The 14383-nt window shown below is 51.8% G+C and overlaps 1 protein-coding gene across 7 annotated transcripts in view; it reads left to right on the top strand.

Annotated features, from left to right (window-relative positions):
* The window catches only part of PPARD (peroxisome proliferator activated receptor delta), an 83612-nt gene that overhangs the window by 65518 nt on the left and 3711 nt on the right, over window positions 1-14383 (top strand). For 3 of the 7 annotated variants that reach the window (XM_025925190.2, XM_086706663.1, XM_086706664.1), the window contains 4 exons: window positions 1699-1929; window positions 11196-11419; window positions 12526-12664; window positions 14084-14286. In XM_025925190.2, the coding sequence (XP_025780975.1) occupies window positions 1800-1929; window positions 11196-11419; window positions 12526-12664; window positions 14084-14286 (696 nt within the window). In that variant the 5' untranslated portion in view covers window positions 1699-1799. The remainder of the gene's footprint in view (window positions 1-1698; window positions 1930-11195; window positions 11420-12525; window positions 12665-14083; window positions 14287-14383) is intronic. The other 4 variants (XM_086706666.1, XM_086706665.1, XM_086706667.1 and 1 more) reach the window with 2 other exon arrangements.

Here is a 14383-nt window from a genome sequence, read left to right on the forward strand (position 1 = left end):
TGGTTGAGCCCTCCCCTGTGAAACAGCCCTTCCCATGACTCTGAGTTGTCCGGCTGTCCCCAGTCTCTCTTGCCTCTGACCTTCCTTGACATGTTGCTATCTCCTTTGGTGAATTGAATCCCTTCCTGTGACTGTCAAATCAACAAGGACACTCCCTGTATCTTCAGATTCCCAACCCCCCAGCTCTTAGACTCTAGGGCTGGATTTCCAAACTGCCTTTCGTTGACAAACTAAGAGGTTATTGTCAGTCTGAACAAAAAATGAAAGCCTGATGGAAAGGAATGATGAGAGGGAAGATTTACTGTCATTTGGAAGTCGCTTTGCTGTGGAACATTGATTCCCAAGCTTGGCTGTACATTAAAATCAGCAGAAAAACTAGAAATAAAGATCCCAGTGCCCAGGCTGCTCCCCAGACCATCAGATGAGAAGCTCTGGGGACAGGCCCAGACATCCACATTTTAAAAACTCCCCAGTGGTTCCAGCGTGCAGCCAAGTCTGCAAGTGTAGAGCAGCATGGGTGAGGGAAGAGTCTCAGCTCACCCTTGCCTTCTGGCTTTGAGAAGTGGGTGGATGGGCACGCGGGTCACTAAAGTGGGGATTACCAGAGGAAGGGTGGGTTTGGGGGAAGATGGTGGGTTCTGTTTGGATAGGTTGAGTTTGAGCTGCCCATGGCACATGTAGGTGAAGTCCCACAGATGCTTGAATTTCTGTAAAGCAGACCTTTCCTCTCTCTATCCTCCCACAGCCTGCACGTGCCTAGATATAGCCCACCTTCCCAGCCCTCCCTCCACATCCTCTCTCCTGCAGCACCCACTGCCTGGCCACCAGGACTCCTTACGGTTCCCCCACTGTGCTGCCTCCGAGTCTTTTCTCGTGCTTTACCTCCAAGACAAGTTTCATGCCATCTCTGGTCAAAATCTACCCCACTCTCAAGGCCTCTGCCTACTGTCCCCTGCCAGGATGACCCTCACCAGCAACACCTCAGGATCTTACCACCGCTGACTGTGGCATTTGTGGGCAATATTTTATTTGGAGATTGGAACTGCCTCCTCCTGGGTGATAAGGATGTGGGGGTCACCACCCAGTAACCCATCTTGGAAAGTCCTGGACAGAATGCATCTCCCCTTGCCTGATGGCTATGCTATTGAGGGTCTAGTTGCAGATCTGCTGCCAGTTGTGAGCCTAACCCAGCAGCGGCTCATGTCCTTTCCCCCCCCCCCACACCCAAACACAGGAAGGATAGGATCCACTCCCTTCAAGAATTGTGGCTTAGGAGAGCCTGAGTGCTGGGGGGGGCGGGGGGGGGAGTAGGGACAGGATGGTGGTTAGGAGGTGCAGTGCTTATCAGGAGCTTGAAAAAAATCCCCTGAAGTCGTTCTGATCTGGCTCAAAGAGCAGGATGGGGCCGAGGAGGCTGGGAAAAGTGATGTGGTGGCTTGTCGCCCTGTCTGGTTCATGGAGACTGCTCTGAACCCCACAAACCTGTCTCAGGAACCAAATGGATACAGGGCAGAAGGAGAAGTGACTCGTGGTGCAAGGAGTGGAGACCATAGGATAGCACTGCAGGGAGGAGGCGTTCCTGCCATGCAGGAGCAGGAGCAGGGGAGCCCCCTCCATACTGGCTCCTCAGGTGTTAGCCCTCACGCATGCCCTGCTCCATCACCTTCTCATCCTCTTCCTGTCTGCCCCTTGGCCCAGGCTGATGGGAACTTCCCTGTAGAGGTCCATCTGCGTCCAGACCCAGATGATGCCAGAGCTATGACCGGGCCTGCAGGCGTGGCGCCGAGGGGAAATCAGCCATGGAGCAGCCACCAGGGGAAGCCCCTGAGGTCCGGCAAGAGGAGGAGAAAAAGGAAGTGGCAGAGGCAGAAGGAGGCCCAGAACTCAACGGAGGACCAGAGCGCTCGCTTCCTTCCAGCAGCTATACAGGTGAGGAGGGCGCAGCAGGGGACACGGGGCGGAGGCAGCACGGCAGGCAGAACAGGAAATGCCCTCTGCAAACAACGTCACGGGGTGCAGAATAGCAGAGTGGTTCAGGACTGGAGCCAGACAGCCTCCGTTCACACCCCTGTTCTGTTGCTCATCGGCTGCAAGACCTCAGGCAGTTGCACTTCTTCTTTCTGTAAAACAGACAGGGCTTGTGGGGGATGTGGACAGGGCGTTTTGTGGGAATTAAATGAGCTGGCATTTGTCATGCGTGTCGTCAGTATTATTCCCACTGCTACTGCCCAAGGGATCTGGAGCCAATCTACATTAACAACACACTGGAAAGGTCGACTGTACCTGTGACTGTAATGATCAGTCAGAACACCCAACTCCATTGATCTGGTGCCAATTATACAAGTCATCGAGCTGCACTATAATTAGGCATCAATGCTAAGCGGTTAGTATGAATGACTGTAATTAAGATTACTTTTGTGCAGCCAGACAGTTTTTAGCTTCTCTTATCTCACTTGTTGGTTCCCCTTTTGTTTATCCACTGTTAGTAGCAGGGTAGACATTCTTCTCTGGGACCCTGTACCTCTCTGTCCCTGTCACCATCATGATGTTACGTCCACCTTCAGGGGCACTCAGAATCCACTTCTTGGCCCCTGGTTTTCCCTGCTGCTGCTGTTGCCTCTTCCCTGCTCCTAGCGCCCTCCCCACCACTTTTCTCCTTCTCCCTCCACATAAGTGCCAACACATTCAGTTGATTCTTGCTCCCTTCCCTCGGAGGGAACTCGGTGTCATGAGAGGATGTACTTCCAGGAGGGGACATCCTGATTTTGCTACTGGTTTCCGCTGAAGGAGATCCTGACCACAGGTGGTGGTGATTCAGGGTGGAGGAGTAGGCCCACCCCACAAGGATGGACTCTGGAGCCCATCCCTGCGTGGAGAAGAGGTAGATGGTGTCAGAGTTGGGGCAGGGGCTGTTGAGGTAGAACAGGTTCCTGCCTAGCCTGTAGCTAAGAAAGGCCCAAATCCTTGAGCCACACTATTTTGAACCTGCAAAACGAGTCCCTGGATTTTGCAGCGCTTCTTCCTCTTCCGGGCACGTGGCGGGGGTAAGGGAAAGGCCATTATCCCATCCCTCTGAGCCCACCCACATACCCAGGAGTGACCAAAGTGGGCTTGGTGTGATTTCAGGCCTTAGGAGAAAGTATCCCCCAAACCCCACGGTAACCTATTCCCTGTGTGTTGGCTGGTGACTGGGATGAAGTTAGAGACCGAGCCTTTCTCAGAAAAGGACTAGCTAACCAGAGGTGATCAGTCACTTAGTGCTAATAGCATGTACTGTTCTGAAATTGAGATGGGCAAGGAAGGTTAGGAAGCAGAAGGAACACACCAGAGGCTAAGAATGAGCAAACTACATCACTGAGGAAGAGTGAAAAGGGACGAAAAGGCCATGGGATTTGTGGCCTCACCACCCAGCCTGGCCCACCCTATCCCCACATCTGGGGCCAGGCACACAGAAGTAATGACCTGTCCTGGAGTTTCCTACACAGCCTTGTGGGACCATATCCTCACATGATACTGCTGTTCACGTACAGATCAGAGTACAGTGCCTGCATGCCCAGGCAGGGCGAGTGGGCAAGATGATGGCATCTCGGGAAGCTTTATCCATGGGATTAGGGCACACAGGGAGATGTCTGGGGGAAAATTTGCCCAACCGCCCTTGCGGTGCTATGTATGATGTGGTATTTAATATATTCCATTTATCAATAAATCGATGAAGGAGAGATAGGAAGACTTCCTTGCTCAGGATTTGAAACAGGAGGGGGTTGTTTAACATAATCATAATGTGTTAAAGCCATAGTATAAAAAATGTTCCCACAAATTCTATAAGGCAAACAACCGAAAAATAGAAACAGGCAGTTCATGATAGGACAAATACAGCTGGCCAGAAAACAAAATGTTTTTCAGTCTGCTCACTAATCAAAGAAGATATCTTCAAGATAAAATGTCATTTAGCCTGTCAGATTAGCAAAGAGAACCGTTTTGGCCAGAGGGGGAAGACATGGCCCTCCAGCCTAGAGGGTGGAGGGCAGTTTGGCTACGCAGGCCAACACTTTTTACATTCCTTTGGCCCTGCAGTTCCCCTCCTAGGAATGTATCCCATGTAAATACCCACACAGAACACACAGAGATTTCCACACTTATTTACTGCAGCACTGCTCATAGAAGCAAAAAATTGGCAAGCTCCCATCGTAGGGAATTGGTTATATAAACTGTGGTAGAGCCATACTGTGGAATGCGGTGTAGTCATTAACAAGGATAGGGTAGGTCTGAATACACTGACGGGAAAAACAGCTCCTGACAAATTGGGGATCCCATTGCTTAAAAATCTTTTAAGTATCGGGGCACCTGGGTGGCTCAGTCGGTCAAGCGTCTAACTCTTGATTTCAACTCAGATCATGATCTCACGGCTCGTGGGTTTGACCCCTACAAGTTTAAATAAACTTAAAAAAAAAAAAAATCTTTAAGTATCATGGAAGGCACTAGAAGAGTGTACACACAAAGGACTATGCCATTAACTCAAAGGAGTAGGATCTTTGGTACATGCCATTATGTATTATTCTCAAATCTACAGTACTCTCCTAATTTAAGAAGCAAATGCATTGCTTTTCTTTAACAGGTTAAAGTAATTTGGGGGCACCTGGATGGTTCAGTCGGTTGAACGTCTGACTCTTGATTTCGGCTCAGGTCATGGTCCCAGGGTTGTGGGATCAAGTCCCAGTTTGGGTTCTGAGCTGACAGTGCAGAACCTGCTTGAGATTCTCTGTCTGTCTGTCTGTCTCTCTCTCTCTTTACCCCTTCCTGCTCATGCATTCTCTCTCTGTCAAAATAAAAAAACATTAAAAACAAAAAGTTAAAGTAGTTTTGTTTCCCAAAAAAGGCCAGCAGGTGAAAGGCCCTGGAAGAAAGAGCCTCACCTTGGGGAGCCAGAGCAGGGATCTCAAGTCTGTGTGATTATGAGCTGTGGCTTTTGCTGGTGACTTCACTTCTCCAATCTCAGTCTTTACTTTTACATTTTATTTCTATTTCTTTTGAGGGAGAGATAGAGAGCAAGTGGGGGAGGGGCAGAGAGAGAGAGAGGGAGATAGAATTCCAAGCAGGCTCCACACTGTCAGTGCAGAGCCCAATGTGGGGCTTGAACTCATGAACTGTGAGATCATGACCTGAGCTGAAATCAAGACCTGGGCGATTAACCGACCGAGCCACCCACGCACTCCTCAGTCTCTACCTTTAAAGTGTGCCCACCTCAAGGGTTGGCTGGGTAAGGTTCTCTGCCATGAGTCTATGACTTTGGCCTCTGGAGTCCCCTCAGGAATTCAAGAGGATGGGACACAGCCTCAAGCCCTGAAACAGAAGGAAGATCACACAGTTTGCTTCTCTTCTGACCCTTCAGAGGTTCTGCACTGATTCTGTGTCTATACCGAGCTCAACACCTGAGAAGGCAGGCAGGATGGGCCTGCGATGAAGAAACTCCTATGCCCAGTGTCCCCCCGCTGGGTCATGGCAAGGGTTGCTGTCCCCTCCTGCTTTAGTGATGGGCATCCCAGCCACACCCTAGAAAGAAGTCAGGGGTCTTCATGTGGGGATGGAGCTGAGAAAGATCAGGCGTCCTTCCTCCTGGCCTGGGCACCTCCTCTCTCAGCAAGTATGTGGTGGGTGTCCAGGCAGGGGCTGGCTGTGCAGTTGAGGACAAGGCAGCCCTGAGAAGCCCACTGTGCAAGTGAACAGGACAACAGAAGTAAGGAGGCTGCTTAGTACCCCAGTTCCAGAGTCCCACAGAATCAGCCCTGACACTTCAGAAGCTATTTACCTATGGGGCTCTGCCAGCAAAGGTAACAGTGTTGGCCCCTCCTGGCCACTCTCACGGGTATGACAACAGTATACCTGCAGTGATGGAAACTAGATATGCACGGGAACCTTCACCCATACATAAATGATGTGAATAAGGTCAGTAGTGTCTGTTTGCTGAACTTGTAATCCAAGATGGTACAACTGATAGTTCGTTCACTCTCTGGGAGTTGGGTTTAGTGTTTACTCTGAGTCCAAACATTTGAATAATGGCACGGTGTCATCCTCAGCAGTGACATGTCTCATCATTTATCATAATCATGAATTACTGATTTAATAGTAATGAACATATACATGCTTATGGGAAGTCATAGAGTACAATAAGAGCTCAGCCCAAGGGATTGGATGGTTTTAGGTTCCAGTTCTTACTCTGCTGCTGTATTAGTCGGGGTTCTCTAGAGAAACAGAACCAATAGGATGTGTGCATACATAGAAAGAGAGGGAGTGTGTGTGTGTTTAAGGAACTGGCTCACACCATTGTGAGGGCTGGCAAGTTGAAAATCTGCAGGACAGGCCACCAGACAAGAGACCCAGGGAAGTTAATGCCGTAGCTCGGGTTTGAAGGCAGTCCCGAGGCAGAATTTCTTCTTTCTTAGGGAGGCCTCAGTCTTTTTTCATAAGGCCTTCAACTAATTGGCTGAGGCCTACTTACATTATGGAAAGTCATGATTTAAATGTTAATCACATCTAAGGGCGCCTGGGTGGCTCAGTCTCATTTGACTCGGTTTCGGCTCAGGTCATCATCTCAGTTTCATGAGTTTGAGCCCCACTTTGGGTTCTGCGCTGGCAGCTCGGAGCCTGCTTGGGAATCAATCTCTCTCTCTCTCTCTCTCTCTCTCTCTCTCTCTCTCTCTCTCTCTCTGTCTCTCTGTGTCTCTCTCTGCCCCTCCCCCACTCGTTCTATAAACTTAAAAAAATTAAATTAAAACTTGAATCACATCTAAAAAATACTTTCACAGCAACATCTAGACTGGTGTTTGATCAAAAACTGGGTACCATGGGTATCATGGCCTGGCCAAGAGGACATGTCAAAATTAACGATCTGGTTAATGCCACTGTCAGCATGTTACTTAACCTTCTGAACCTCACTTTCCTCACCTATAAAAGGATAAGTAGACCTGCTTGAAGGGTTATTTAAGGTTCACATGGGATTAATGGTACAACATATCCAGCAGAGCACCTGGTACACAGTAGGCGTGCCCAAAAAAAGAGCTGTTATTCTTTACAGGGCAGTCAGGTTTAGGTTCAAGTCCTGGTCCCACCGTGTATTAGGTGACCTTGGGCAGATCCCTTAACCTCATCTTAAATGGGGTCAGTTCTGTCTTCCAAGGTGATATGAAATGATACTAACAAGCTCTTAGTGGGGGGCTGATAAATGCTGGTTCTTTCCCCCTCCCCTCCTGCAGTAGAGGTGGAGGTAGACCCTCAGAAGATGTTTGGGAGGTCAGCCAGGGTGTGGCTGGAGTAGAAGTTCAGAGGCGGGGGCTCAGGGCCCAGATGATGGCCATCAGGTGAGCAAGTACGTTTCCTGAGAACAGAGGAAGAGCCGGAGGAGGGCTGTGCTGCTCTGCGCTGGCTTGGGAGAGTGGCCCGCTGTGCAGGCAGGCGGCCCTCGGAATGGCATGCCCTAATGGCTCCACCCAGCATTCCTGAGGGACACCAAGGCTGGGACTCCTGGTATGGGAGGGCCTCTCGGAACCCTATGGCTCATGGTGAGGCTGTGGGGCCTTCAGAACCTGGTCCCTAGAACGCGGAGCATTCTGCCATCGTTACTTTTAGGTAGGGTGGTGATTCAAGGATAAACCCTTAAGCCAGGTGGTCAACCAGGAAGAAACCAAATTCTTTATCTTTTATCTTTAGAAAACCCACTCCCGAATCACCACCACTTCAGTAGCCCTGGTACACATGCACGCTGCCACAAAACCTCCCCCTGGAGAATGCATACGCTTTTGCCCACCCTAGCCCCTCATCTCCCCTGCCTCTTTCTGCCTCTTGGGTCAGTTTTTTTGTTCTCTTATTCCCCTCAAATGGGCAGCGGGTGCCTGTGTCTCACTAGCCTGCTACCACCAAGCCTCTCTGACTGCTTTCAAGTTCTGCAGCCTGTGCCTGTTCACCACCTGGGGGCAGGACATCCATCTCCCAGTGCCCGGACACCGCCCTGGGCCTGTTTCTCCACAGTCCCCATTTGCAGCACTTCCCTTGGGATGCACACCCAGGGTCTCTCCTCAGGACCCAGAGCTCAGGTGGTTTTGGTGGCTAGTAGGGTTTGAGCAGCTTGGCGTCTCCCAGGTGATCCTGATGCCCCTGGGCCAAGGGCCGGTGGCAGGCCAGGAGAAGTGAGACGCTTGGTCTTGGCCTGGGGCCTCTCCGGGTCTCATAAGCAGAGATGCTCCCCTCCCCCACAACCTTGGATTTGTGTGAAGCTGTGGGTGAAGGGGTACAATCAGCCAGAAAGAGGAAGGTCCCTGCCTGTGTGGGGTACACAGCCTGGAGAGGGCAGAATTGCAGCTTGCTGACGGGCATCCTCCTAACTTAACACTGATAGTTCCGTGCCTCTTCCAAGTTCTAGGCCTTTTGTCTGTGGTAGTTCCATTACTTTTCACCATGACTCTCAGATAGATATGCCTGTCATCTCTCTTTTACCGAGGAGGAAACTGAGGCCCAGAAGGCAGAACTGGGTTTTGAGCCCAAGACACCAATTTGATCTCAGACCACATGGCTCCTGAGTCACATTCTTAACTCTCAAGCCTGCTGTTCCTGAGCACCTGGAAGCTATTTGGAGGTCTTCCAAAGCTCTCATTTTTTTTTAATTATTATTTTTTTAAATTTATTTATTTATTTTGAGAGGGAGGGAGAGAGAAGGAGCAGGGGAGGGGCAACAAGAGGGAGGAACAGAGGATCTAAAGTGGGCTCTGTGCTGACAGCAGAGAGCTCGATGCAGGGCTTGAACTCATGAACTGTAAGATCATGACCTGAGCTGAAGTCAGACTCTTAACCAACTGAGCCACCCAGGCGCCCCCAAAGCTCTCACCTTTGAGCCCAGAGGGAAGCAATCTCCCTGACATTCTCATGTCTGAGTGGTGGCTCCTTCACAGTCCTGTGTCATCTGCCTGCCCCTCGGCCAGTGATGCCACTCGCCATGTTGTGTCCCAGTTTTCTTACCTCATTCTTACCTGAGCTAGTCCAGGGCAGGGTCCGATCCCACCCTGCACACAGCTGGTGCTCATCACATGTCTGTTGAATGAAAAGAGAGGGTGGCATTGCAGTACAAATGACCAGACACCTGCCCAGCCTCCAGGGTCACAAGGGAAAACAAGGAAGGCACCACCCAAGAGGTTGGTTACTGTGGACAAGACTCGGTGGTGGAGGTGGGCTTTGAGACCCAAAGACAACGTGATTAGAGATGTCCCAAGTCTAGCAGAGGAGGCAGATGTGTCAGCCACAAAAACAACACTGCTTACAAGAAGTGACACAAAGTGAGCACGCATACAGACCACACAGATCAGAGGAGGAAGTGCCGGAAACCCTTCTGCCTGGCATCTGCGCAGGTCTCGTTTTCTCCCAACAATTCACCCTGTGAGTTCTCCTGCCCTATTAAAATGCCTCTAGGAATGGTGGATATTGCCCAGCTCCTCCAGCCAGTTCGCGCTGAGCTCAGGATGCCCAGGGACCTTAAGGACCGCTTATTCCAGAGTCACTGAGTGCCGGCTCCCCATCCAGCAGCACCCTGGTGGCAGAGCTCCTGTGCCGTGGCCCTTACGTTCTGGTGGAGGGCGCCCAACACTGAGTAAACACACGTAGTCTGTCGTGTGGTGACAAAAGGCCAGGAAGAAAACCAAAGTGGCTTTGTCCTCCACGGCTGGAGGCCCTGTGCCCAGGAGAGGAAGGGAGCCCACTCGCCCCCATCTGTGGGCTGAGGTGGGTGCTTCCACCCCGTGGAATGACAGAAGGTTAGGAGCTAAGTCTCTGGGACAGGACAAGCCATTTTAGGAACCAGGGACTTGTGTCACCCCTGCCCTTGTGTCACCAGCCCAGGATCGCAGCAGGCCGCTCGGTCCTCCCTGCTGGGGTCTGGTCTGGTGCTTGTGTGCCCCTCCCTGTGGCCAAGATGGGGTCTAGCTGAAGGCTCTTCTGCTGTCACTCCTAGGACCCGAGGGAGAGCTGAGGAAGGTGTGGGAAGAGTGGAGTGCACCTTGGTCTGGGAGGGTGGGTTACTCCATGGGAGGGAAATCAAGATATGTTGTGGAGTGGCCTAAATCTATTACGTAGAGGTAAGAACAGCAGCCTGGGAAATGTTAGATCTGGGCTCATCTCCATGGTCTGAGTCTCCCTAAGGTACCATCCTGCTCTGAGCCACTGCTTCTCCAGTCTGGGGATTTGGCCTGTGCCGCCGATGAGGTTGTTTGGTCATCAGGAAAGAGAGCAGAGAATAGAGCAGATTGGCAGGCCAGCATGGCAGGCCAGATGGCACGTGGGGCCATGCAGCTGGCCCTGGGCTGGGAGACTGGGGCTCGGGGCACGTCCCTTTTCCCCGGGAAGGGTTCGTTTCTGAGTGCCCAAGGGAGAGATTCAGAAGGGACTCTCGGAAATTCTTACTAAGTCATCTGGCAGCACATACACCCTGAAGTCATTGCCACGGCCGAGTGCTTTCCGCGCTCACACTCACAACGCCTGGTTCGAACATCTTGTACATTTAATAGAAAAAAACTTGGGGAAGTTCAGTATGCTTCCCAGTCAACATGACTGATACCTGCATTCTTTGTTCTTGAGCAAGAAGTTTTGTGAGAATGAATCTGAGCTTCTTGAGTGATCCTTTACAGCATCTCCGGAGTCCACGCAGGAATCACATTTCCCAGCAGAGGGGGGTGAAGGGCAGCTCTGCAGAGGTCTGCACTAATTCAGTGTCCACAAAACACATTTCACACAACCCCACGTGGCCCACACAGTGGAGCCTCTTAAGCTAAGAGAGCTACTTCCCAAGGATGGTCTAAAAAAATTCTGTCTGCTTCCTCCCTCTTGCTCCTTTCTTCCCAAAACATAGTCGCTTCTCCCAACACACACTCACACGCACACACCCTCTCTCTCCTCCCCAGCGGTGAGCTCAGCCCAGGAATGCTCTGACTTACCCTGGAGAGTAGAGCTGCCATTCCCAAACGCCTGCTGTATGTCAGATCTGGGGAAATGCTTTGGAAACTCTTTGCCATCCTCCTAGAGTAGCCCCACGTTCTAGATGAAGAAAGCAATCCTCAGAGAGGTTGACTCCTTGAGGCACATAGCCCTCAAGTGTCTGAGCTGAGGGCTGTGTGATTCAGAAACATGGGCTCTTCCCACCGCCTGCTCTGCCCCCACAGGCTCTGTCCACCTCCCCTGGCCCCAGTCCTGGCAGCGTGTGAAGCCACCCCTATGTTGTGTGTCTGCAGACCTCTCCCAGAGCTCCTCACCACCCTCGCTGCTGGACCAGTTGCAGATGGGCTGTGACGGGGCCTCGTGTGGCAGCCTCAACATGGAGTGCCGTGTGTGCGGGGACAAGGCATCAGGCTTCCACTACGGTGTTCACGCATGCGAGGGGTGCAAGGTAGGGGCCATGGCGAGTGGGGGATTACATGGTGAGTTGAGCTGCCAGAGAGGCCGGGCCCTGACAGTGCCTCCAGTGGAATTCCCACCTGGGAGGCAGCCAGGCCCTTGGGCCCATTCCAGGCCTCCACTCTGGGTCCTGCTGGTCCCTCGTCAGGCCTGCCCTGCTGGGCGCCACCCCAGCCGCTCACATGGTCTGTCTGGCTGCTGGCACCTCTGGGGACGCAGCTGTAGAAGACCAGCAGGACAGAATGAGGGTCTTGGGCTGAACCATCTCCTGACATCAAAGCTTCCAGCATGTCAAGGCCTGAAAGGGGCTCTTTGACATTTCTTTTTCCAGTCGTGTTTTTGGGATTGTCCTCCCAACTGCACGCCCATCAAAATGTCACATATATGTTTTTAAGTTTATTTATTTATTTTGAGAGAGAGAACGAGAGCAAGTGAGCACCAGCAGGGGAGTGGCAGAGAGAGAGAGAGGAAGAGAGAGAATCCCAAGCAGGCTCGGCACTGTCAGCACAGAGCCTGACTCGGGGCTCGAACTCACGAACCATGAGATCATAACCTGAGCCGAAATTAAGAGTCAGACCCTCCACTGACTGAGCCACCCAGGCGCCCCTTACATATCATTTTTATTAAACCACTGCCTGGAAAATACACAGAACCAGATACATTTATGAATAAATCAAGTTATCCAGGATACAATTTTATGTTACCAAACTAACAAAGAAGCACGTAAAATAAATAAGGGGAGTCCCGAAGTTTGCTTGGGATTCTCTCTCTCTCTCTCTCTCTGCCTTACTCTCTGCCCCTCCCCTGCTCTCCTTTTTTGTGTGTGTGTGTCTCTCTCCCTCTCTCAAAAATAAACATTTAAAAAATTTTTTAATAAATAATTAAGATATATAAATATATATTTCAAAAGTTTTCGAGTTACTTATTTTCCTTCTCCCTCTCCCCTCCAAAAAAATTTCCCTGCATTACTTCCAGAGCTCAGGGATTTTTACATCCTTACACGTAACTGGGGCCCCTGACGTAACCCACTGGGCAGAGCAGGATTCCCAACTTTCTCCCTTTCTCATGGCTTTTCCTTACCTCCTCACCGTCCCTCAGGGCTTCTTCCGTCGGACGATCCGCATGAAGCTGGAATATGAGAAGTGTGAGCGGATCTGCAAGATCCAGAAGAAGAACCGCAACAAGTGCCAGTACTGTCGCTTCCAGAAATGTGTGGCCCTGGGCATGTCGCATAATGGTGAGAGCCGACCCGGGCAAGGCACAGGGGATGCTGGCTCCCTCCACACAGCCTGGAACCAGGCTCCCGGGAGCCCAGAAAGGGAGTGCCCTCAGAGCAGTGCCTGGCACGCAGCAGGCACTGCACACGTGTCACAGTACCAGCCGGCCTAAGACCTGCCTTCCCCAGGCTGCTCAGCGCCCACATGGGTCTCAGGTCCCGGGTCCCGGGTCCCGGGTCCCGGGCAGTCACCACCTCTCAGTACCTGAGGCTTAGCCTCTGTGGCCCAGAAGGGAACTGGGAACTGACCCCAGCTCCAGTAGTGTTGGAAACATCACTCCTAGAACCTCAAGCCTGTCTCAGATGGCCTGACAGAGTGTGAAAAGCCACTGCCAAAGCCTGGGATCACCTCAGCCCTTCTTGGTTATCGAAGGTGGGCAGGAGCCAGCAAGTGACCATATGTGTCAGCTGCCAGGAGCCAGGCAGGAATTTCCTGGAGGCCGGCCACTCCTGGGAGTCAGAGCCTGCCCTGCACGCCAGGCCTCCCTCAGTCTTGTCTTCAGACCCCATACAGTAGGATTTTGCGGCCCACCTGCCCCCTCTTTGCCTATCTGGGTCACCCACCCCCAGGGGACAAAGGGAAGCCTTCTTGTTTAAAGGTCTTCACCCACAGCTACCCTCTCTTACATTTTAGATGGTGGCAGGACCCAAGCCCTCCATCTGAAACATTTCCTAGGTGCTGGGGCCTGGCACGTCTGGGGTTTGATCCCTCCCCTCAGTCTGTAAATGCCTGGGCTCCATTGCTTGGGTGGGCTAAGGGGATTTCTTAGGAGATCCCAGGGCCAACTCCATTCTTCTCACCTTTTCTTTTAGAGAAGCCAGATTTGTATCCTGTTCCATCAGTAATGACTCATTTTTGAGTGCTTACTGTGTGAACATTCTTATTTAATTGTTTTGAAGCTGCCTTCTTAGCACAGCGGGCAGCGCGTCAGTCTCACGACTGTTTTGACAATCCAGTGAGGTTGAAGTATTGGCCCATTTTTCTTATGAATAAAGGTGAAATAGCCTGCCTTAAGTCACATGGCTAGTAAGCTGCCAAGCTGGAACTCGAGTACAGGCCTTTGACACCAGAGACCGTCTTCCTACCTGTCACACTGCACCACCTTCCAGCCACAGTGGCTCAGTCAACTCCATGAGTTAGGGCCCTTGTGTGCCAGGCACTGTGAACAAGACAGAATCCCTGTCCCCCCAGAGCTTACATTCCGGAGGAGTTCCCCAGCATTTCCAACGTTGTGGCTCTAGAGCTTCTGAGGGTCCTGAGGTCAAAAAGTATGTTTCCATTTTGACCTACGTAGCTGTAGTGGGACAAGGAGGTCAGAGGTGCTAGCCCCTGCCTGGGCTCCTCGATGACCTCTCCCTCACCCCTACCCCACAATACAGCCATTCGCTTTGGCCGGATGCCAGAGGCTGAGAAGAGGAAGCTGGTGGCAGGGCTGACAGCAAGCGAGGGGAATCAGCACAACCCGCAGGTGGCCGACCTGAAGGCCTTCTCCAAGCACATCTACAACGCCTACCTGAAAAACTTCAACATGACCAAAAAGAAGGCCCGCGGCATCCTCACCGGCAAGGCCAGTCACACGGCGGTGAGTGTCACTGCTCGGCCTGGCGGTCCCAGGCTCTGGGCCCTGCTGCCACCTGCCTGACTTCTGGGAGAACCGGGCCTCCTCCCTCCCCTAACTT

Source organism: Puma concolor, chromosome B2 (assembly GCF_028749965.1).
Source record: "Puma concolor isolate L17-30 chromosome B2, mPumCon1.1.hap2, whole genome shotgun sequence".
NCBI lineage: Eukaryota > Metazoa > Chordata > Mammalia > Carnivora > Felidae > Puma > Puma concolor.